The following is a 25,719-nucleotide window of genomic DNA, read 5'->3' on the forward strand; positions in this document are numbered from 1 at the left end:
ACCACAAATCTTTACAATGATATTTACATCTTTATTGTAAGTATTGAGACAATGATTTGTTTAATAGATTAAAAAAAAAAAAAGTTTTTATTATTTTTATTTTTTTTGCAAATTGAAAAACATTTTCCACCATTTGACAGTAACTTTGCTCATAAAACTGTACAAAACAAACTCAGATTAGGTCATTCCACTCCCCCCCTATGCTTCCTTCCTGAGTTCTTTCTTTTGGTGACACACCAAGATAATCACTGGTCCCCAATTAGCCCTCTACAAAACTTGCTGGATACACCACTGCTCAGCAGTCTTAAGGTAGAATTTAATCTAAACATTAAGATTAACATATTTCACATATTTTTAATTTGATGCATAAAATTAAAACTTAGGAGTTAAACACAACAGGTCTGATACATATTAATAAATACCTTTATTAATTCAAACTCTTTTTTGTTCTACTTTGCTTCAACCTCTGCACCAAAATCCTCTCAGGTTCAGTATGGCACAAGATGTGCCATGATGCGAAATTATGCAGCTAAAAGAAATACAGAAATCTGTTGAGGAAAGCTGATCCTTGCAAACAGATTTAAATCCTAAATGATTAATATCTCATCTGTCACAGCTGCAAGTCCGCCAGAACTACTGCGGACTTTGGTCTTATCAGGAAGTGCGACATTTGTCAGACTGTTCACCTCTGCGGTTTTCAAGAGTTTCCTTTCAATGGCAGTATATTTGCATGATCAGAGAAGAAGCTCATCACTCAGCATGTTTGACAATTTTAAGTTTTTCACAACATTAATTTACATCAGTTTCACAAACACTAATATTGTAACATTAAAATTAAAGATACATTTACTTATGTGCATTAACACTCATTATTTTGTGTTAAATGAGAGATTAATTAAAGACATGGCACTCTTACCAAGTTTTGTGTGCCGCAGTCATGTAAGGACAAAATAATAGGCGAGTGGAACAGAAGATTAGCACTAAAGAGAATACCATTTTTTTTTAAAGGGAGGCTTTTAATACTGAACAAATTTTTTAGTTCTTTAGTTCTTAACTTGAAAGAAAAGAAAACGATGCCCTGGAAGCAAGCATTAGGAGTAAATAATTTGAAAGAGTGTCTGCTGTGGTCGTTCAAATCCAAGCATGTCTTATTAAAAATGGAAAAAGGGTCCATGCCACATTAAGGATTAGCTTTTTTTATTTGAGCATGAAATGAGCCCTATGCTGTTCATTGTAAAGACAAATGAATATTTTATTCCCACATCAGACCCACGCTCCATGGATTTCAACAAAACGTAGGATCATTTGTTTTACACAAATGACCACATTCCCATAACATGTCTCACACTTTATTATCAAGATCCACAAAAAAATCTAAATTAAATTTATTCAATACAGAACCATACAGGGACGCAGTGACATCAGCTATGTGAACTTTTTATTAGAAGCAAAATGAACCAACTATCATGCACTATGTGTGTGCGTGTGCTTAATATTGTATTTGTTAAATATACATTTTAATGTTGTTTTATATATGCATTTCTATTTAATAAAATTCAACCTATAGAATCAGGATGATAAAATTTACTGACCTCATAAAACAGCCTGGGAAACCTGGTTAGAAAGATTTGGCACAGTCCTCAGCTGCATGCTGTCACTGGAGCTGCTCATGAGCAATGAGAAGTCCAGTAATTATTATGTGATACACAGCTGCGAGTCAGTCTAAGTGAGTAAGACAGTGTTAGACAGGGTAGCCAGCAACACACAAGTATAGATTCAACTCACATCTTCAGCAGTCAAATTGCATGCTTCCATGCAGCCTACATTTCAAGCTTAAAAGATGGACTTTGACGCTGTAGATTCTTAGCGCTAAGTGCAGTCATCCTCATTGGTTGGAATTATGTCATTTGCATATTGGCAACAAGCTGCAGCAACAGACAGAGTTGCTTGGGGTAATTTGAGCCTAGAGTCGTCAAAAGTATTTATAAATATATTCATTTTAGCCAACTTTTTCTGTAATGCCTTCATTACCAGTGTAATATTTTTATATTTTTTTTACCTAAATTAATTTGTTTTGACTTGTGACTTTGTCTTACTATTGCCAACAGCACAAAAAACACTGGTGATTTTTGTGCAGTTATTTTTCCATCCTCAGAAAAAAAAATATGCAAAAATATGTTTCTATATTGGGACCTCATAAAGTGTCCTACGTTGGCATCCGATAACGAGATGTTATTTCACATTCAGCATACCAAATTATGTAGACAGAACCAGAAAATCTGTTTTTAGGATTTAGAGAGGTGATAATACAGAGGACATACAAAAGTTGTACCATACTAGAGATTTTGGGTAAATTTTACAGTCTGACTTTTTTTTCCACTTTTCTAATTTGTTTAATAGTTGGGTCTCACCTTAGTAACAAGCCAGGTCACTTGGGCAGATCAACAAAATGATAAGAAAAAAGCTATTAAATATTCTTGAGCCAGGCTTGTTTTGACTCATTTGTTCATGAACAGATTGTCTAATTAATTTGGTTCATACAGAAGATCTGGACCTCCAGCTATTGAGAAAGGAATGTTTGCCCAAGTTGGATGTTTTACCCCATTGCTAATGTATGACTGTGATGTAATATGCAAGCCTAATTGTAAAGAAGCTGTCATCTAGGTTAACTAGATATTGCATGCACCTTAAACAACCAGACACCACTACAAAGAATGGTGGGTGGTTATCTGGATATCTTTTCCAGCCATAAAATGCCTTAAACATTCCTCTTGCTCCAAATTTTATTGCTCAATATTTCAAAGCTTGGCCAATACCGACTGAAAGGCTTTGCTCTTTTCCTCTTCAATTACATTGCAATTATTTTTTGGCCCCTTTGTATTAACTGTTTAGGTTGGTAGCGTAGAATCTTTACATCAACGTTTATAATTTATGTTTTCTTTAAATTGTTTTGAAATACACTGTTTTGTTGCTGCATACATTAGCTTTAGAATATAAGCAATATAGTTTAGAACTCTTGTCTCCTACAAATGTGAACTGGTGTGATCTCAAAACCAATAGGTCAGCCCACAGACAGCCTGTCTCCCAAGAAATGACAGCCATAATAACTATCTTTGTAAGACTGCATCTTAGATGCTTTTAGATAACATGCTTGCATGACACTTAACTGTCTGAATTTCAGCCCGCCACTGCATGACCCTCAACCTGCAACCTTCTGGGAACAGCTGAGTGCAGATGGTCTATTCTTGTTAGTTTTCATGAAGCTCTGCTTTAATCCTTGTATGTAATCTGTCATATCGGGCAGCAGCCAATCACATGCTGTTTGTGCTCTGAAATGTTGGAATCAAAATGCCTGACAGCAGAGCGACGCTGATAACACTGCTGAAAATATATGTTATGATGGTGCTGACATTCTTTTCTTGTGTGGGAACACAAACAATAGCATTAATTGAAAACTTGTTAAAAACTGCAGACATCCCCTATATAATTGTAAAAACTCCTAGTCAAAAATAATGTGCATAGTACTGTATACTGGGCAAAATGTTCTGTCCTTGCCATGCTCTTCATCTGAAATTAGCAAAACAGACATTCAACAAAACAGTTTAGTTTTTTTAATGTTTTTCCCAGTAACTACCTAGTTCAGCTTGCAACAAGAAACTGAAAATTATATTTTAGATGACCTGGTGAGGTTGTATTTTTGTTATATTTGTTTATCAAAAAAGAATTTTCATTTTATATTCCAGCTATTCCTTAAATTGGGATTGATATTGTACCATTTAAAATGCTATCTTACCACTAATGGATTTTACACCAATAACATTTTCCCAATGCAACCCCGATCTTCTATAAGTAGGTCAAAAATGGGCTGCAGTAATTTTTCCTTGAAATTTCATTGGAATATATTTCAAAGGAATTAATTTGGCCTGATAACCTGTGACTTAAAACCATGTATTTGCATCGAGGCAGAGCTGACTGGGGTAGCAAGTGGGCACACTGTATCTAACCGTACTCAAAATTAAAAGCAACTTTTTTTTTTTTTCATATGCTTAGTTTGTAATGTTCACATGTGCACAAACATGGTCAACATGATAAATAGGTGCAGCTGTCCAAGATGAGCGTCCACCCAATGTGCATATACCAGCTCATCAGTGTTTGGGAAAAAGACGTCAGACTCCACTTAGCACTAGCTAGCTAACTAATTCAGCCAATTTTATTAAGTTTCAATTAAGTGTATTTATGTAGTTTCACAACATGTCATCTCAAGGCACTTAACAAGAAAAGACATTTCAATCCAATCATCCAATCAAACCTAGTTTTCAGCAATGCATCTATAGTTCGCTCCTTTTTTCAAAATTGGTTAAAATGTTTTCTTGGGGGTACTGTGACTCTTGAAGTCGGAGTTTGTCCTGATGGCTAGCGCTAAATCCTGCATCGTGTGTCTTTGTCATGTCCTTGCCAAGACATTTGCCCCTCCTTGCTTGTATTAACTAGACGTAATGAAAATATGACATTTACAATTATAATATTACACCAGACCTATTTTTTATTACAGTATTATTGTAACTTTTATGAAAAGTATGTTTGCTACCTTCTTAAGGGTTGTCGATTTTTCAACATGAGCAATGAGCCTTTCTAAACGCATATTGCAATTTACTGAATGTTGCTGTATAATAGGAAATGTATTGTAAACAATAATATTAAACTAAAATGACGAAAATACCACAAAAACTTTTTAATTGTAAAACAGTTAATTTTTGTCCTTATGGAATAGCATAGGGTCTTGTCACTCATGCTTCCGACCCCCAATTTACACTGCTTGTGTCTCCGCTCCACTCCGCCACGGAACTGATTCCACAGCAATTGCACACCCATTATAGTCAATGAGAGCATTTACACTGCCTCCAAGGCGCATTTTGTCGCACTGCCATCTGGCATCATTAGAGCAGAGTCTATTTTTGCCGGACGCCAGAGCAAATGCGGAGTCAATCGAAAAAGATCACGTCACACCTATCGCACCACACCAATCTACAAAGACCGAAACCTATTAGGCAATTTCTTTGTCCTAGTGTCATAGTAGGAGTGTTGGGTAAGGTAGACTAAGTGAGAGAGCAATAGACGAAGAAAAAAATAATTTTGGAAGTTTATAACTACAGTGTTTTACATGACACCTTTCATCCTTTTCATCACTGGTTTATCTTGTGATCTTGCATTTCCCAAGCATTCTTCTCTAGACTTTGCAGCGGTTAATTTTTTATGCACATTTAGCCAGCATTTGCTGTGAACACCAACATTCATTTCTCTTCATAAAGATATATACTGGTAAATATTTTTGATATAAATAAATTAACTGGAAACAATGCTATTAAAATTAAGTGTATCTATAATTTAGGCATTTTTCAGAACCAAAAATCTGTAGGTTACCGTAACTGTTTTGGTACCAATCTGTATGCTGATTGCTCTGAGATCCTAAAAAACATGAGAGTCTAGCAAAATTCCATGGTCAACGTTGCAAAATTTGTATAAATGTTAAGTTGCAGACCTAATTAAGTACTGTTATCACCTTTTTTCTTTAAATGGATTGCTAAATATGCCTCTAATGTATATTTATGTATTTAAATAAACATGACATTGCATGATGAGCTAGACAAAGAATCAAAGGTATTGTACATGTTTGCATCATCAGTTGTGGCCTAGCCTGAATTAGCTGTGCTTCAACACAAAGCAGTGTAGACAGATAGAGGAAGGGAACCTGTCATTCGAAGCATGAAATCCCTTTAACCATGTCCTCTGTCACTCAGCAGTCGGTAGGAGAGCACAACGTGCTGAGCTGTAAACTCACAGGTTAAGAGCCAGAACCACCAATGTTGCATAGTGAATCTGCTTTCATAAATGTAGCAATCATGTGTGGACCATCTCAGTTAGCAGACATGTCGTATCAATACCTAAGCATCCCTCCTTCTTACATTTGACAACTGTAAGTGCTGCAGACTAATAAACCTAATGCGTGGTGCCCTCTTATCCCATTGCATATTAAATTGGTTAGTATTACACTTTCTTTAGGTATTTTGCCTTGCCCCTAATATTTTGCTCTGTACTCTATAAAAGCAGTAGGAGGAAATTTCACCTCTTATACTTACACAGGCATTGCACATTATTGCTGTACTTTAGCACTCTTGTCTCTCATACACTAGATACTTTTCCAACTCTTACTGTGCAGTGCTATTGTATGCATTTTGTGAAAGTAGCTTAAAGGCATAAAGACTTCTAACTATGAAAAGGCACTGTGCCTTTCACCAAATGCCCATTGTCTTTTTGTATGACATTGTAGTATAAGGATGTTATTTTTTTATTGTTTACTTGTAATTTGATACCATCTGGATGAACACATCTAAAAAACTTTTACTGTTTCCACCCATTCAATTAACTGTGCAATTGCATTTAGTCACCCCACTGCCTCGCTGTACAAGTAATAAAAGTAAAAGCAGATTATCATAATACAATATACATTTTCTGTTAAAAAATGTATATTGCATTTCATCTCCACGTAGGTTGGAGAAATATTTGATCATACTTTTGGTATTTTGAGCACTATTGCCCTTCAAAGGATCTACTTTATATGCATACATTTATAATTGAATCTTTGGGAAAATAAAGAAAAGAACAGGATCAACACCAGGACTTTTTTACTTGGATTTTCCAAATAAATAAGTAATACAGGAGTGTCACAGCCAGTTATTGGTTAAGGGGTACATATAGTTAAAGTCAGAATCAGTGCCCCCCATGATGAAATCATGCAGAATTTTTGATATTGCCATAGAAATTACCATGATAAAAGCAGTTCAATGCAAAGACAAAATCTCCACAATATTTGATTGATGGTTATTTTAAAACTGACAGGCTAAAAATGATTATCCTTCATGATATTTAATGGTCAATGGAGTGGGCTCTCTGTCTTGCAACTGACAACAGCCTCCCTCTGTAGTTCTTTACCAGATTGTAAAATGTCTCTTGAGGTGTACAAGCTACCTCTTCCATGGCAAAAAGGTTCCAGCTCATCTAGATTGTTTGAACATTGACCTTATCACCCACCACACATTGTCAATGGGAGTGAGAACTAGGCTCCTTGAGAGGTACTCCACAGCACATATTTTGTGTCCTTCCATAGGTTTATGACCAACCAGCAGTTGTACTTTGGACCATTATCTTGTCAAAAGATTCAATGGCAGACTAAAGAATGACTTGCAACTGATTTCTTTAAATTAATTATTGTTCTGTCATTATGTGTACTTATTAATATGAATGGAAATGGCAACTCATGGTGTTTTAATAAAAACATCATAAAAAGAAAGTGTACTTCAGTCTGTGCTGAATGTAAAAATAAACAAATGCAGTTGTGTGATTATTATGTCTTCTGTCCAGAATGAACCATGCAGGCTCTAATCATGGCTAAGATGTTACTCACTCCCTAGTTAAGCTACAACCCAAGTAACGTATGCTGTTGGTCTAGAAGCATTTCAGGATGAGAGACCAACAGATTGGTTTTGCTTCCCTCAAATAACGTCTAGCCACTGCAGACAGAAATATGTCACATTGACGTTGGGCTCACGTGTGCAGTCAGGTTAATTTGCCACAGTCAGACTGACATGATCATTATAAGTGTTTACATCAGCATAAACCACTCCTCTCATACAGATCACAAATTAATTCCAATTGAACTGAATCTGATCAGAATATTTCGACTGGTGTGTTTGCATAACATATTTTTTTGTTAGCGTTTGCCAGGATGAAGCTGGATATAGGATCAAGTTGGTTTGAATTATTTTTTTTCCCCCTCGAATAAATAGATGTATTCATCTTTTGAAAACTGCATTTTGTTTTTACTCAGTTATCCTTGTCTTCAGACACACATATTTTTTAGAAATAGAATAAATATTACATTTACTGTCTTCTTAACTTCTCTGAAAATTATGTGTTAAGCCATGTTATTTTCTTGGCTTTGTTTAAAACCACAGAGTAGGATTCAGATCAAATCTGTTCTAGCATGCTTGCAGTGTGTAAGCTGTATTTCCTCACTGGCTGCTGCATGCAACATATAAATAGGCCTGGCCCAGACCCCATGAAGAGGATTTCTTTATTTAACCCCTGAGTCCCATTCCTAATGCGACCCCAATAATAGGAGCCATCGTTATAAGAGCAGTTTTCCTGGACGGCTAGGAACGTTGCAAGTTAACTGCTGAGAGAACCAGCCATCTTTAAAGACCTGGACAAGCATGGCATCCTGTTTTGAGTATCTTGAAAGCCACCCCATTGTCAGCTACCTGTCATGGTCCTTTCTTTTGCCTCACAACTATTCCCTTTGCCAACATCCACTCTCTGCCACAAAGCCAACAAGGAAAGGGTGGCTAATTCTCTGCCATTCACGCTTGCCTTTTGATATCTCCAGATGGCCAAGCACAGGGGAGGATTGGTGTCTGTATTCCTTATATGCATTACATGGGTTGAATTCAACAATGCAGTTGTTGCTAAGCTTTCCTTCCCTAACAGTGCTTTTCTGCAATCAAAAGATATTTCATCTCCCACTTGTACAGCCATTTTGGCACTGTTTCGGTCTCTTTTTTCACACCCTCTTTTTCTCCTTTTGTGTTTTATTTTTCTTACTCAGAGCTTTTTACCGCAACCAGGTTCTCTTGGGGAGATATTCAGTGATGTGCAGATTCTTTCAGATTTATTACACATAAGTTTATAGGTCAGTCTTTATTAAGAGGTAAAACCATTAAAAGATTAAAGGGGTATAGATGATGAGAAGATACTTTGCAGAAGAACTGTCTGAGGCTGTCTAAATACATACATGCACACACACACAGTTTTATATTCTGGATGCTTTAGAAAACCAATGTTTTGTATTGTATGTGAGCAGCTTAACAAAATATGATCCACCTGTTGCTTGAATGATTACTGGTTATTTTGAGGAGGTTTCTGAAATGATCACTGTGGTAAATGGAGTAATTGCTCAAGTTTGGGTAATTATCAAACAAAATTTTTCAAATTCGTTTTGCTTGTTATGTTTCCTCTCAAAATAAAAATACATACTTTCTTGGATTTTACATTGCTGATGTATATCGAAACTGAGGAACACTTTCACAAAAGTACTTGCAGGTCCTAAATGTCAACATGTCTAAGATTTTTGTATACATATGAAACAAAATGCAAAGGTAGAACTGCACCTAAAATAGCTACACTATGCATTGGGCAGATTTGTGCATTTATGCAGCTTACTCATATTGTAATTAGGTCATATGCATGCACTTAAGGAAAGCTCACCTGCGTGTGTATGCGTGATTGTGTGTGTTTTTAATTTATGTGATTAATTTATGTGACTTACAGCTAGACCAAAATGTTTGCCGTTTTTGAAGATTGTGTGATGCAGATCTAGGGAAAAAATTGTTTGCAGGGGGCAAACAATTGGTAGTAAATTTTGAAAAAAATGAGAAAAAATATGTGCTGCTGCCAGGTTAGATTTATAAAAAAAAATGTACAGGGATGTTGCAGAAAGCACAATTCATTCTCGACTCTGAGACTTGTTTGTTATCTTTGCCAGTAATTATTCTAATCGAATAAATTATCTTAATTGTGCTTAAAATTGTGTCTCTCCATTTTAATTATAGAATCATAACCTTAAGACTTTGGAGGTGATGCTTCATATGTAGATGTTAATAAACAGAGCACAAATAATTTAGCTGTGTGAAGAAGATTTATGTGTACCAAACAGCAGAGATGCATGGAGGAATTTCTGTCCAGCTTGGCGAGGCTTATACAGCAGTATGTATTTTAGTGCTCAGAAGCACTGTATTTTACGGTACTGTTTTCCCACACTTTGAACCATAAATAAAAAAAAAGACAATTAGGAAAAAAAATAACCCAACTAAATAAATTATTGTTTTATCATTAACAACTACTATGAAATGAAAGCCGAAATAGCTCCATGTCACTTCTTTTATGATCTGCCAATGTGTTCATTTCTAAATGCGTGAGCACCAGCAGCACACTGTGCTTGATGGGTGCGGCATATATGTGTATATTTCCAGTGTTTTTTTGTTGTTGTTTTTACTTTATAGTTGCGGCTTATAGTGAGGTGCGCTATATACTCCGGAAAATACAGTAGGTGTTTTGTCAAAGTTTTTATTCTTCTATAATTGCAAAACAGTGATTTAGATTTTAGATTTATACGGAAAATGTTGACTCTGAACAAACAAAACATTTCTTTCTTTGTGGTTCGCTACTATATATACTATGTTTCTGGCTAAATGGAGCACAACTATCACCTGATTTTGTATGTTTGCCCCTGTATTGTGCATTTTTACCTAGATCTGCTTTCTGAATCCAGCATAGAATAAAAACAACTAGAAGGGGCAAAACAGATGAAGAAAACAGTCAGAAAAACAGCTTTGTGAACACCTTTGCTCCATGAGAATTCACTATGGTTTTGCCAAGATTTAAATTTACAGTTAAAATACAGTTTCATATTTCATGGGCAATGCCAAAGAAGCAGGTTTGTTTTTCAGAGGCAAGCAGCTATAATAGATACCCTACTTTCAAAGAGAACAATCACTCGCTTTTATAAATACAATTTAGCTTTAATGCTTCATGTGGAAATGTATAGAAGGACTAATCCTGAAATGCTTTGACATTGTTTACCTGCTTGGGGGATTTGATTGGATCAGAACGACAGCATCAAATAAGGAATCCCTGGCCCACCAACAATTTTCATCTTCAAAGCAGTGTTAGTGGCTCCATTAAAATCCTGTCACTAGTTTTCCTTTATGGATGTTGAAGCTTCTGGGGAGAGGAGAAATCTTATTCATTCAAATGCTAAGTGACTTAAGCACTCCTTTGAATATTAGAAAGGGAAGAAAAACTTCTCTCATCAGATACAATGCTTAAAAAAGGAAGAGATGAGACCAGTGTTTTGAACATCCACCTCTGTAGAATCTTGTTACATGCCATTACATCTGTGGAACGCAGACTGCTTCAAGGTTTGACACATACAGAACACTGCACTGTGTCAGTCCTCATTATATTTTAGCCATGTTTCTGGACATAGACTGGTGGGGGGATGAGAGACCTTCTCTGTGATGTTACCATATCAGCAGGGTTTTGATGTTTTACCTTGGTTACTATTAGAATGTGTTATATCAGTGTGTCTGCTTCTAATATACAAAAGAAAGCAGAGTGCAAACTGGTCTGCAGACTAAGAAATAAAAGTATTCATATGGCTTTTATGGATACCTACGGCTCTGATAATGGGTTTTCTATTCTGTACAGGTCACAGATGGAGGTACAATCAAGCAGAAAATCTTCACCTATGATGCCATGTTTAATACAAATTACTCTCATATGGAAGACTACCGCAGGCGTGAAGATCTCGTGTATCAATCAACCGTCCGGTGAGTCTCACTTTTAACTTAAAGCAAAAAGCGTTTTTACTCAATGTTATTCTTGCTTCTCATTACATATTTAAACATATCTGATACAGGGATTACAAATGCACAGCTTCCCTTCTCATCATCTGCAGTCTGCCAGTCTGCAATGACATGACAATAGAGTTAGTGTATTAGTGTAGAAGACCATAAACACTGTGTTATTTCTCATGTTTGGAGAAATGACAGTTGTAAAAGGCTTTGTTAAAATCTAGTCTGAAAAGTCCTTTTTTCAACCAAAGTAGAGAAATCTTACCCATCTTTAGCACAGTAGTATTGAGATAAACACCTGCGACAGCTGTCTATTACTGTAAGTATTTGTGGTTAAATAGATAGATAACATAAACTGACTGCAAGTAGAGGAGAAGTAGAAAAACGGAGAACAGTCGGAGGGGTCAAGAAGCCAAGAAGCAACAGTTCAGTCCTGTTCCTTTTACCCACGGGGTCAAAAATATAGCTGGCAATCCATCTCCCCTCACACATAATTCTGGCTCTACTGTTGCTTTGGCAGTTGTGATCAGAAACAGCAGTAAGAACAAGGAAAATTTAGCTTTTCATTTTAGCTACAACATTCAAACCTAGAATATGTTGTAGTTTGCATTCTTCCATAATGATCCCATTTTTATCATTTGAACTTCATTAAACTTTTTTCCCCACATTGTGTTCCTTACTTGCATTTTTTCCCCCGATCTTCTGTGTGGTTTGGCTGCCCAACAGAAGATGATTTATCTGGACAATCCTACAGTCCCTTTGGGAGAGTAAGCAGCACTGAAACAGAATGGTGTACACACTTAGAAACATGGAAACATGACTGCACACAAAAAAATGACATCACCCCCACACCACAGCACATGGGTAGTAAAGTGAGAGAAAACTCTCAAAATATCAGCTGGATTCTACCTGCACCTGCATACTTATGGGGACACAGGGTTTGAGTTATATACCTACAAAGAAAAAAAAAACAAAACAAGATTTACTCACAACAGGTATTTAGCCTACTACAGAAAATAAAGAATGTAGCTGTGTTTATTAGTACAATTATGTGCATGTGTGTTTTTGAACAGCCTCAAAGGTCCTGATTGGATGGAATTAAATAAATTAAGAAACACATCATTAAATCATTAAATGTACCATGAAGTAAATAAATGTTTAATTAAATGTCTTAATAATTTATTCAATAGACAATTATTTATTTATTTAGTAAATATGTTGTTAAATCAATAAAATGAAAACTTACAATAGCCAATGCAGATAATTAAATAAATGTGTATTCAATTATTTCATGGTTCCCGTTCCTGCATTGTCACCATGGTTTGATTTTTTTCGGTCACACTCGCCCACCAAGTTGACGGGTTATGGGCAGAGCTAACATTGATGTGTTAAACCGCAATATATTCGGTAGCCTGAAGCCAACTTGAGCTTTGTGGCATTCACTCAAGTCTTTGACTTTTTACCACATAGTGTGGATGACAATCTCTTGCTTCTGTGTTGTCCGCTAATTGTTGAATCTCTCCAACGAACTCACAGGAAAGCTCATTAAAAATCCGCTATTACAAGGGCTGCCATGATTTTCAAAGAATCAGGACAAACTAGTGGAACAGAATACTAATATCCTTTATTGTCTAACAGTTGGGAAATTTATGTCATGAAAGTGTCTGGACTTAGAGGCGTGTGGGTTCATACAGAGAACCGACACTGATCGGTGTTATCCCTCCCATGGTCCTGCCTTTTGACTTTGATGGGCGAGTTTGAAAGATACAATTATTTCATGCTGACACTGCAGGAATAGAAACCATGAAAAAATTAAATGCACATTTAATTGTTGATCTGTATCAGCTATTAAAAGTTTGCATTTCAATTATTTAATGGCATACTTAATAAATGAATAAATTATTTAAGCATTGAGTTAAAAATGTATTTATTTTATGGTACATTTAATTAATGATTTAGTAAGATTTTGTCCCTTTTGGCACGACATAAATGCTGGCTTTCACTTTGACATCAATCTCCCATTTTCTTAGCATTATTTTGCATAACTGGAAGCAGCTGTGATTCAAGTGTAAATACATAGATTAGTCCTTGAGAGATAACAAAGTGGCAGGAAACATTCCTTGCATGTAACTGAAGTCTAAAAGATGTCTGGTGTTCAAGTTCAAACAAGCAAGGGTTGTATTTTCTTCTTTTAAAGATATTTGAAATTGTTGTAAAATAAGAATATGGCACATGCAGGGCAAGTGTCAGATTGATATTTACGCAAGATATAAATGTTTTTAAAAGCACATGGGTAGGTGTTTGTGTGTGGGTGAGATGGTTAGTTTTTTTTATGCAAATAGCATCCTTTTCCCTGTCTCTTAATAGCAATGAAACATTCCTATGTCCCTTTCTTTATGTCAATGATATTTTATTCTCCTGATCTCCATAAAATCTCCCTGTACTTGGACAACAATCTTTTTCTTCCCCATTTTTTCCCAAGAACACATCAATTTTATAGCAGAAATGTAACTTTTGTTTTAATTTAACACACCCATAGTCAATGCAGATCAAATTTCTGCTTTATTTGTTCCATTTTTTTTCCACAATAGTTTGTTAAAGGACACTTATTATTTTACTTCATTACTGTTGGAAGTCATTTAATTGTCTATATACATAAAATTACATTTTGGTTACAATTCCAAAACAAAATATCCTCATTCACTTTTACACTAGAATGGTCTATTCTGCTGAGATTTATCCACACTTGTTTTTTTAGTGCAGAACGTTTCTGTTATGATTATTACAGAGCTGAGAAGCAAACAAACTGTATCAATTCAAAGCTGATTTTGCAGTAGGGGGTGTTGTGTTTGACAATAGAGACAAGTTAATACCTTTTCTTGTTGAATAGAACAAAATGTAATAAAAATGGTAATATTCTCAAAAGTAAATTATACGCTGACTTTCCTGTTTCATCTTTCTGAAAAAAGAAGAGCCTTATTTTTTTGACATGCATCATAGTTATGGCTGCAGTGAATGTTTTTGCAGCTGGCGCTTTATAGATTGATGATGATTAAAAAACAAATATTAACATGGAAAAATATCAACAATGACATCTCCAAATTCCTTTGAACATATCTTTTTTTCAGCTTAACCAGCCTTGTCTTAGTCTTTCTTTGGTAGAAAGATTAAATATATTTGCTGAATTATGTCTAAAAATTGTGTTTATTTTAGTATTTCTTGTTTAAAAGTAATACAGACATGTGGGGTTTTAAAATTAATAAAGGGATTCTTTTTCTTCATCTTTGAATTTTTTTTGTAATTTCTTATACATTTGAGTTCAAATGTTGACCACTTATATTTTAAATAGAATGAAGTGACAATCAAAAGGACAGGTACTGTAAAAAAAACAAAAAACAAAGTTCAGTAAAAGTAATTCTTACTTTAGGAAATAAATTGACAGAAGGAGCTCTTGACACTGGAGACCATTTTGAAGAAGGACATTTTAGTCAGAGTGGTTAAGCTGGGAGGCAGCACAGGGTCTCCCTGAAGAACAGAGTGGTGATGAAGAGGTGGCACTTGAGTTGAGCAAATGTTTGGCAGCAAAAAGGAACCCAGAGCACCTAAGAAACAATGAGAGAGGAGAAAAATGGAACCAGAAAGAACAGGTTGGCCTGACAGTCTTACTGCTTGCCTGTGTGCCAGATGCTCTGGCAGAGTGTGGTAAGAATGCCAGAGCTGATAAGCCGCTGACATTGATAAGTTAATGCCGAGCAGTTTTCCAGTCACAGGAATCCCACGATACCTCACTCTGATTCAAGCATGCGGTTGAGTTAGACCTTAAAGCACAAATGGGCAAGGACAACTTTGACCCACTTGAGACTAGTGTTAAGTGATAGCTATTGAACATGATGAAAAAGAAGGTCTACTCTTTATTTGACTACTAAAAGCCAAAACGCTAGTTATAGTTACAACAACGTCCAGTCAGATAAGAGTCAGATACATTTTTTATCATAAGAATTTAGATTTATCATTGTCACAATAAATTTCCATTAATGATGTTTAAGAAACAGAATTTTCTGTATAGTTTGTGTTAGTTTTACTATTTTGAGATTATCAATACATATTTGAAAGCGTGATTAATTGCAGTTTCTGTTTTGGAACTGTTGCAACTTAATGTTACAAATCATATTTCTTTATCCAACTGATGTCCTAAAAATACATATTCTAAACATATTTGTGATTGTGACTGTATGGCTGTGGCCGCCATACGAAAGGAAGACATACATAGTACTTACCGTCACTTTTATTGTTATCACAATAGTACCACAAAAAATTGTGACAAAACTTTAAGTCCATATCACCCATCCCTACAGTCAGGTTTTGTATGAACTAAGAAAAAAACTAAACTTTTTTATTTATGGGTTGTGAAAGTCATTGAGTATGTAATGCTAGAAATTCATGTACTGTGAGAAGTCAAGTCTATCAACTCTAATTTGGTGGTGTATACTTAGCATAAATAGAGGAAACAGACCGAGCCCGTGGATATACTGTAAACACTGAGAAGCCTTTTTTGTGCATTGTCTCCTTGTTACCTTTACCTGATTCTGTAATTCCTCCAATCTTTTATTCATTTATCAGTAAGCTATGCTTTTTTTGGATTTGAATTTATGAATGCAACAAATATACAAATGCATAACAAATATACCCAAAGCTCTGTTAAGGAACCAAACCCAGAAAGATGAGCTTCATCAGCACATTATAAGCAGTGAGGACTGAGCCAATCACACTTCTTTTGGCATGCACCGGATCACAGCATTATTCTCGTCATTCTGTTTCATCCTCATTCCTTGAGGAAACATGGCTGATTACACACCTCCCTCTGCATCTAGTCCACTAGGTAATTTGTCTCTGCTTTTCATCAAGTGCAGAGTCACTTGCCATTGCCAGTTCTTGTCCATTCACTCAAAATGCCTGAGGCTAGCAACATTATCTGACAATGTGCTTGCTAATTTGATGCAAAGTTTGACTGCATGAGGTATCAGAAGCTTCTTTGTGAAAACAGTTTTTGTTCTGGCTCTCCATCAAGACTGCAATTTGTTTGCATTTGTAGGCAAGAGGGGTTCTTGAGGAAGGCCGCCATAACAGGAAAGAGCTTTTAGATGCATCTCCTTGAGGACAATCGATCTCTTTTTGCTTTTTTCCCCCCACCACACCTTCTTGTGGGCCCATTACCATTGATCACAACTGTGGATGGTTGTTTTTTAGTGTACACCTGAGGTGTGCCGTATTTAATCTTGTTTGAGGAACGTTATTTTTGTTACACTATTTAAATTTTTTATTACAATATTACATTTAATTGGTGTTGACACAAGATGTTTTTTTATAATACTCTGGAGTGATAACTTTTTTTATGTTTTGTTTATTTTAAAACATCCAACATTTTGTAAGATCCACTGTTTAAGCACAAACTAACAAAACAAGCTTATATTAAATTCTGTTGAAACATTGTACCCAGAAAATATTTCAAAATAAAATGAGGTCACTAAAGGTGGTAAATTTAGGGGTAAAAGATCAGAAGGAATTGAGTGTTTTCCAGCAAAACATATTTTTCCTTGTTAAATCTGAAGTCCAAATCGATATTCCAAAGCTGATGCTTCTGGGGAAATAACTGCCATTATGATGGAAAATCTACTTCAAATAAAATGGTGTTGCCATTCCAACTGAGATTTCAAACATTAGCTCACTCATTAACTAACTAGCCATATTCACTAACTAACTGCAGCAACAGAGTTTTAATTCATTCAAAGTCCTGTGCTGTGTTTCTCTGAACAGATTCTCAGTGGACTGGCACCTCTGAAAACCTTGACATCAAAGATTAGAGCAGTGCTGAAAAATTAATTCCACCAGTCTTAATATTTAACAGAAGTCTTGGTGTTAGGAGTGCATCTTCTCCTCTTTTCCTACTCTAATTCTGATGGACATGAGTTTCTGTGAAACAGGAAGGGGCTACAAAAGCATGCAACCACTAAAAAACACTGGTTCTGTCTTATTGGCTCAAATCTTCATGTGTTTTCTGAATTTTCTTCCACACCTCAATTGATCTTATCTCTCTTTTTCCTGCCTTGAGCTTTGTTTGTTGCTGTTTTTGTGTGTTTTGATATGAATCCACGAATGCAGAAATCATTGTGGATCACTGAACCACAGCTTTTGTTTGTAAAAACAAAGCAACGGGCTACATCAGCATTTCCCAAGACAGAGCCAATTACCCTACCCCCAGCCACCAGCCCAGAGTCAGATTTACAGTGCTATTCTCATCCCTTTAGCTCTGTGGTTAAAAAAAAAAATGCTTATTTTATCTTATCCTTATCCCTGAAGGAAGTGCCAGTAGAGAAACTGGGACTTCTCTTTATGGTGAGATTTTGACCATTCTTTCTTCTATATTTAGCTTACTCAAACATTTTACTTGGTATTTCAGTATTTATCAATTTGCTGCTTTGTGCTTTGGAGCTAGATCATTTAGTTTGTTGATATGATCAGTTCCCTTGTTATTTAGACATTTTCCATTTTTTTTAAGTTCCAAATTAAACTCTAAAAAATACAAAAACAAATTCAACATGTGACAGTATAGAGTTTGGACTAAGTAACCAAGCACAAATCCATATCAGCTAAAAAATACAGGTGTGCATCCAAATAATAGTTTATCTCCAAGGTTTTTGGAAATAGTAGTGCTGGGTAAATTGTTTCTTTTTTGGTTCAACTCAGTAATTGTGATGGACTATAGTCAGCACTAAAACATGTGCATTTTACTGAAATTGCTCAGATAGCTGTAGATACTGAAGAATCAGTGGTCCCAGTTTTGTCAGATTTTAACTACAATTCATATGGACAACATCAGCACATTAATGATTAGGCTGCAAGATCTGGTGCTTCTTTAGAATGATTACATCTTATATTTTGTTTTCTATGTGGTGAGAAACAAGGATTTTTGCAACATTGTCAAAGACGAGATGGGAGGGAGATACAACCAAATGTTTAAAAGTTTCCAAGGGAACAAAAGGGCACATTACTGTCAAAGGCAAATATAAACTTAATTAAAAATGAGGATGCGGAGTCCTCATTTTTAATCCTCCTTCCCACTATCACTTTTTGTGCTTGACATCACAGGAGTCATAGAGCTATTTACTATAGATCTCCATTTGTCCTAATGTTGGTTCCATAAACTTCAAATGTGAGCTAAGGACTGTGTTTTTGACAAATTGCATTTAGCTGTTCTGCCTGGTCTCAAGTATTTAGGTACTGTGCTTGATTAATGTTTCTTCTGAGCTAAGAATTCTGACGTTAGAACAATAATTGGTAATCCTCATTCATGTTTTTATGTAATTTGACCGGAATGAACATTCTACCTGCTCTAAACAAAAAGGCTGTTCAAATTCTCCAGAAATAAACTCTGCATTGAGACTTAAAGACACAAATATAACTCCTTTATTAAGGTCTGTACACTTGTTCCCAATTAGATACAGAGTTCACTTTAAAATCATTACATGGACCTCTAGGAATTTGCATTATCAAGCTTATGATTAATTCGCTGACCTGTTAAAGCCTTACTCATCAACGAGAAACCTCAAGTCAGCCATTTAAACATGATTTACAAATCCTTAGCACTCTTGTCAAACCAGTGGTGATCACTCCATTCAAGCAGTCATGCACAACATCTGGTATACCCCTCCCTATTTTTTCACTGCTAAAGATTGTCATTCAGATAAGCTTTTAGTTTAGTTTATTTACCTCATGCAGTACTTTTATGCTCCATGTCCTTCTTAAATTTAATATTAGGTTTAATGTTGATATTTTAATGATAATTTCTGTTATTTTACTGCAATATTCACATCTTGTTGTAAAGCACTTTGTCAATGTATATAGGTGCTGTATAACCAAAGTTTTCTTACTTACTTACAATGGGGCCCTCTGGAATACGGATTTTATATAACCATAATTCCCTCTGTTTATATGTCTGATGTATGTAAATTTAATCTTCTACACCAGTAAACTGATTGTAGTTGTGAAAAAGCCACTACTTGCAGGCACTTAAAGGTGCTGGAAACTGTGCAGCCATAAAGCGTTCTTAAAGGAAGAAAATGGTATGGATAATAAACCGTGGAGTAACTTTAAAGTAAAGGTATAAAAAAAAAAACATAAAAAGGGTGTTGGCAGTGGGGAAAGGAGGGAGATACAACCAAATGTTTAAAAGTTTCCAAGCGAACAAAAAGGAATGTTACTGATTAGCTATGGAAAATAAAGAGAAGATAATGAGCTGGTAATTATTTTGAAAAATCTGATTGTCCATATGTTCACACACTTATCATCAAATAACTATTCAAACGGTTTTCTCCAAATGACATTTGAAAAAGCAGAACAAGAAAGGCCTTCAAAGACATTCAAAATGTTACGTTTGTTTTCGGTAAATTAATCCTTTTATTTAAGTTTTATGAATACTTCGAGAGAAGAGACTGTACAAATTACCATTACCAATTTCATTAAACCTTTGGTTAGGACCTTTGTTCTTTGCCCGGAAATAGAAGATGGGTAATGCATTAGTTTCCTGGCATAAAAAGGAAGAAAAACACATCAAATGTCTGTCTAAAGTAGAAGCACAACAACTCATGAAGTGGTCTCAAAATCTGAATCAGAAAATTTGTGGTAAAAGTTTTGATTTAGCAAGCAGCTGTGGCAAAGTATTAGAGCAATTGCAGGTCAAAGAAATAATGTGGCCACTGCGAGTAAATTTTTGCAAAAAACAATCTCTATATTGTCGAATTTCCAGAAAGGTGGACCATTTGCATTACAGAATATCAGTTCAGAAAAACAGATGTGGAAGGCAGTGAAATAGAGAGAAGCAGTAACATCTCCTCCATCCATCACTCTGGGCAATGTGAGATCTTTGGCAATTAAATTGGATGATCTTCAAGCACTAACAAGGACCCTGCCAGAGTATTGGGAATGCAATATTGTGTGTTTTGCTGAGACATGAAAGTAGGATCGTATCCCTATTTCTGTCAGGCTTTCTTACTGTGTGAGAAGATAGAGATTTATAGAACTGTGACACAATCAGAGGAGGTTAGCAGTGCTTTTCCACCACGAACCAAGACATGCTACCATGAAGTGCTTTCACTGCAGAGCTGATATACAATTTTTAGCAGTATGTTTTTGTCCATGTTATTTACCAAGAAATCTTATCAGGGTTTTTTGCCGATTATATACACTGCACGGCTCGCTGTACCCAACACCGCATGTGATGTCATCAACTCAGTTGTAGCCAAACTACACATCATCTAGCTACTGACATGAAGACACAGAGCAAACTGTGTTTCTTAAAAAAAAAACTTAAGTCCTTCAATGTATGTAGTAAGATGCAGCTTCTGTGGGGCAGAAGCATCAGCAGCAGTGACTTAAAAAGAGATAAACAGTCGGACACAAAAAGGCTTTTTGTGCTGTAGAGATTTTTCTGGACCCTCTGGAGATTATTTTGCAAAGAACAATTCTTCATAGAATGAATAACAACCATAAGCATCCTTTTCAAAACATACAACAGCCAAGTGTTTTCAGAATCTTTATTGGGTCAAATGTAGTTCTGACTGCAGCAGGAGATTCTTCTTGCCGACAGCCATCAATCACATCTACAACTACTCTTTCAGTAAATTTTATAGTATAAATGGCATTTAATTTCTCTTTAGGATTCATCTAATCTCTTAATCCCACATATTTTTATGTTTTTGCTTAACTAAAGATGCATTTTTAGTTGTACAAATATTTTAGTACTTTGTGTCTATAAGTTTTTTCATTATAAACAAAAAGAAAGATATTTAAAAAGACAATTTTTCTAGATTACAATAGAAACATTTTTCTTTGACATTACAAGGAAGAACTTTGTTTTGCTGAACAACACAAAGTTTACTGAGTCCTTGGGACAGCAAAATTACATTCTTATAATAGTCACATTTGCAGTTTTTTTATGTTTTTAAACACATAAATTCTTACCACATAAAAGTCTGATCATGAAATAAATTAACTCTACTGGGTACCAAGCTGTCAGACTAACCTATTTCTTTCTTATTTATTTTCTTGTTGTTTTGTGCTATTTTAAGGCATTTTGTTTTGCTTTATTTATGAATATTTATCTGCTTAACCAAACACCCAAATGCCTTTTTTTTCTCTTTTGTTACTAGATTTGCATTACCGTAATTCATAGCATTTCTCTTGTGTTTTACAGGCTCCCAGAGGTACGGATCTCAGACAATGGGCCTTATGAATGCCATGTGGGCATATATGACCGGGCAACAAGGGAGAAGGTTGTCCTGGCTTCAGGAAATGTTTTTCTTACAGTTATGTGTGAGTAACATTATTGCATTGAGTGCTATATTTTTCAGAAATGCTTCTTGCTTCAAGGAGAAATATATATTTCAAAACAGAATAGTTGGGTGGAACATTGAATTTATGTAGAGGGACATTTCAAAGCCAGCAGGTCAAACAGTACGACAAAGATGGAAGTGAGAGCCCAAAGGCAGAAAGAAAAAAAAAACTTTTTTCACTCATGTGACATTTTAAATTTTTACGTGAGGTTCTTGGAGGGTAAAAAACTGTTTGGTACGAAGGTCCACCAAGAGTATGAATTTTGATTTAAAAACAAAATTTCTAAATGTTTGCTAACCCAGTTTACAAGAATGGTTAGCTTAAACATGTCTATTTTAGTGCCTTAGAAAAACAGTAGCTTGCCATCATCAACGTGTATGAAAATTACTGATTTAATATAAAACATCTTCGAGTGTGTCTGATGTCATTTCGTTTCAAAAGGCATTCCAAATAAACTTTTCTTTTTTTTTCAGAAAGGAATTAATGCTACTCCAGTGAACTAAATAAATCACTTTGGCCAAATATGTTTTATCCAGAGGTAATTTTGAGAATGATGTTTTATTATTCCTTCTATATGGCTTCTGTTTGTTTTGCCAATATTTCCTTCATAACATCAAAAATATGACGTTATTTTGTTGATAATTTTGTATTTGTAAATTAAAACTAAAACTGCTTATGTTGACTGCGATTTTAATATCAAGTTTCAGACAAATCATTGATTTTTCTTTTTAAATCAGCTCTAAAGTAAATAAATAGAAAAAAAAAAGCTGGAGCAAAGAAATCAATCCCACCTGGACATTATTTAGCCACTGCTTTTTTTTTCAATTTCTGTTCATAATCTCTTGATCTGCATTGTCAGACACTTTGTTGCTCTGCGTTTTACTATTGCCTAAACCTCACACACTTTTTCCATATCTCTACCATTTTGCTGTAGACATAATTAATGATAATTTTACAATTAACTACAATCAAGAGAGGATGTTTTTGCCTGTTGCTCAGTCTTGAACGTAATTATTGTATTTTAGTCTCCCCAGTGACAGCTTTTTGGTTGATGTATCAATTCCAGTTACAAAAAAATGGCTAATCTCCATGTGGTCTTTTGTCTAATTAGCATTTTTTGAGCTGGAACACAGGAGAGAAACAGCATGTCATAATATCACCTCATTATCACATTTTGTGACCCTGAAAACTGGCTAATATTTCATGATCTGTTAAATTATGCATCAATTTTCCTTTAAACAACTCTTTGCCTTTATACTTGTACTTTTTATTACCATTCAAGAGTCTTTGTTTTACATTCCCCTATTATCAATGAAAGGAGATTTACTCAGTTGTTACTTGTTTCAGTTCTGGGTAAGTGGAAGTGAATGATGTGGTCCTGGGATAGCTGTAGCGCCCTATCTCAGCTGGGTCCTAAATCACCACAGAGAGAAAGAAGAATGGCTTCTGGCATTGTGGCTAATTGCAGTCTAAACTGAAACAGAATTATTCATAACCTATTAGTGTGTCAAGTTCAGTGGGATGTAAAGAGAAAAGTTGAGCAGTGAAAAAGAGTATTAAAGGAACAAAGTTAATTAATAGGAAACAGTACACAGAGAGTATTTTAATTTTTAAAGGGTTTCACAAATAAAAATTATCATTTTAATTAATCTCCTGCCAAGACATCCGAACAGCCAACATTAAAACATAAAAACATGAACTTTGGTACCTCAGCTGGTGTCCTTGAAAAGTTTTAAAAGTCATCTATTTTATTTGACTTCCTATTTTTTTTCCCCTTAAACTATATTGGCAAATGCCATTAGGCCTTATGGTACAAATATACTAGAACTATCTTTAGTAATACCAGAGTTGTATTAGAGAAAATACTGATTCACTGTGATGGAGAGAATCATTGTTAAATTATTTAATTTAGTGTCGAATCAGAATCAGTCTCAGTCTGCTGGACAGGATGAATGGAGTAGAGACATGTCACAATGTGGTTTGACCATTTGACCATCTTCCTATTTGCAGTTGTAAGAAAATGAATATTTATGTATTGCAGAAAACGGACTTTCTAGATGTCATCTATAAATATTTGTTGTGTGTTGGCGTGCATGTTCATGTGTCTTGGTTATCTTAACCCTCTCAGGCTCAAATTACTTGCAAAGACTGGCTAAGTTGTTGCAAATCTTCAACACCTGCCTGGAGAGGGTTAACTTATTTCCATTTGTTTTGACCTTTTCACCTGGTATTTCCAAGACACATGCTCATAATTTTAAATGTAAACGCCTTTCTTCAGCAAGAAAAGAAGCTGCAAGAATAAATGTTTCATAGTCGTTTTTTAATCATTTTACTAAAAAGGTTAGAATGCCAAAAATTAAAGTTAATAATTAACATTGTAGTAACTCAGACTTTGCCTACAGTTATAATAGAAAAGTCATTTTCAATCCCTATGAAGCCAGGACCATAATTTTAGCCTCTAGCAGCAGGGGAAAAAAAAGAAAAAAATCTATTCCCATTTTGAGTGGTAAAGATCCAGTCATTATTTGTCATTACTTGATGTGATTCCTTTATGATGCTACAAAGATTAAGATGAAAGGTTATTTATCCCCCCAGAAGTGGCAGTGACCTTGGGAAGGCAGTACCCGCTTGAATTGTGTTCTGTCTGAGGCACCTTAGCCTGTTATTGTCTGTATTAAATGGCTGTTTGCCTGTGACTTGTCAGCTTGATAAAGAAGATCTTAATAGCCATGTTTTTAACCATCTTGTCACGTAAGTGTAGAAATTCTTTCATCTAACCTTTTGTGAAGCGTGAGGAGTTAATTTAAAGGATGCCCTTCAGTAGGTGGCAGGGTTGTTACTTACATCCTCCAGATACAGAGATGAGCACTAAGGTGTAGACAGACTTAATTGCCTTCTTGTCCTGTGTAGCTCAGATTTTCTAACATAATGGATGTACATCTTTAATTAAACACTATGTACATTTAGTTTGATTGTTTAGAAAATGATGGGAATGGTGACAAATGGCTGAAACCCTTAGATAATAGTAGCTGAAAACAGTTTTTTGTTCACAAAAAGAAAGAATTTATGGAGTGGTAATGATGAACTTGTGTCATTTGTGTACAGAGTTGTTTAAATTTAATTTTAGCTGTCTTGCTTTTTGCTTTTGACTCTTTTTGAAGAACCGTTATTATCCCACACAACAAAAGTGTCTTCCTCAGTGTGATTGGTGTCTGTATTTTATCCTAGTTAAATGTCCTTTTTTGACTTACTATTTAATGTCTAAAAACAGCTGTGCACATAATTACTTTACTTGCTCCTTAAGTGTGTAATAAAGCCTGTTGTTCTTTTAACAGTGTTGTTAAGCCGTTTCAGAAGTTATTTTAAATTATCTTCAGCTGCACCATATGTGGGTTAAGAATTTTACTTTGTAGGCTTTTACTTGACAAGTGACAGAAAAAAAACTTGCAAGGTTTTCCATGGTCACTTAAGCTTTCCATTCTTCAGCCATGTTTGTCTTGGTTCCTAATATGTTCGACACACTTTTCTTGTTCCAGATACATTTAATCTGATTATAAGTCCATTTGGGAATAGTGTAACAAGCTTTGGAGCTTTTCAGAGATGTGTAGAAGTATGGGATAATAGAAAAAGTCAAAAACATCAAGTTTACATAAAATGAAAAGCATTTACTTATAGGATGTACTGCCCTACATTAGATTAACTACTAAAATTAAGCAGTTTGCATCAAGTGTAACACCACTTCCAGATATGAGGTGAACAGAGCATTATGCAATGGTTTGTTTCTTGCCTTCACCAGTGTTAGGCATTGCTAATTGAGAGCAATTCAGAATTCACCAAAATTATCTTGTCTCTTGGTCCACTG

The 25,719-nt window shown here is 35.2% G+C and overlaps 1 protein-coding gene across 1 annotated transcript in view; it reads left to right on the forward strand.

Annotated features, from left to right (window-relative positions):
- Positions 1–25,719, forward strand: part of igsf21a (immunoglobin superfamily, member 21a) — a 164,812-nt gene that overhangs the window by 78,588 nt on the left and 60,505 nt on the right. Inside the window, exons 4-5 of the mRNA XM_055050398.1 lie at positions 11,323–11,444; positions 21,718–21,836. Of these exons, the coding sequence (XP_054906373.1) occupies positions 11,323–11,444; positions 21,718–21,836 (241 nt within the window). The remainder of the gene's footprint in view (positions 1–11,322; positions 11,445–21,717; positions 21,837–25,719) is intronic.

Source organism: Poeciliopsis prolifica, unplaced genomic scaffold, assembly GCF_027474105.1.
Source record: "Poeciliopsis prolifica strain line A6 unplaced genomic scaffold, Auburn_PproV2 SCAFFOLD030, whole genome shotgun sequence".
Taxonomy (NCBI): domain Eukaryota; kingdom Metazoa; phylum Chordata; class Actinopteri; order Cyprinodontiformes; family Poeciliidae; genus Poeciliopsis; species Poeciliopsis prolifica.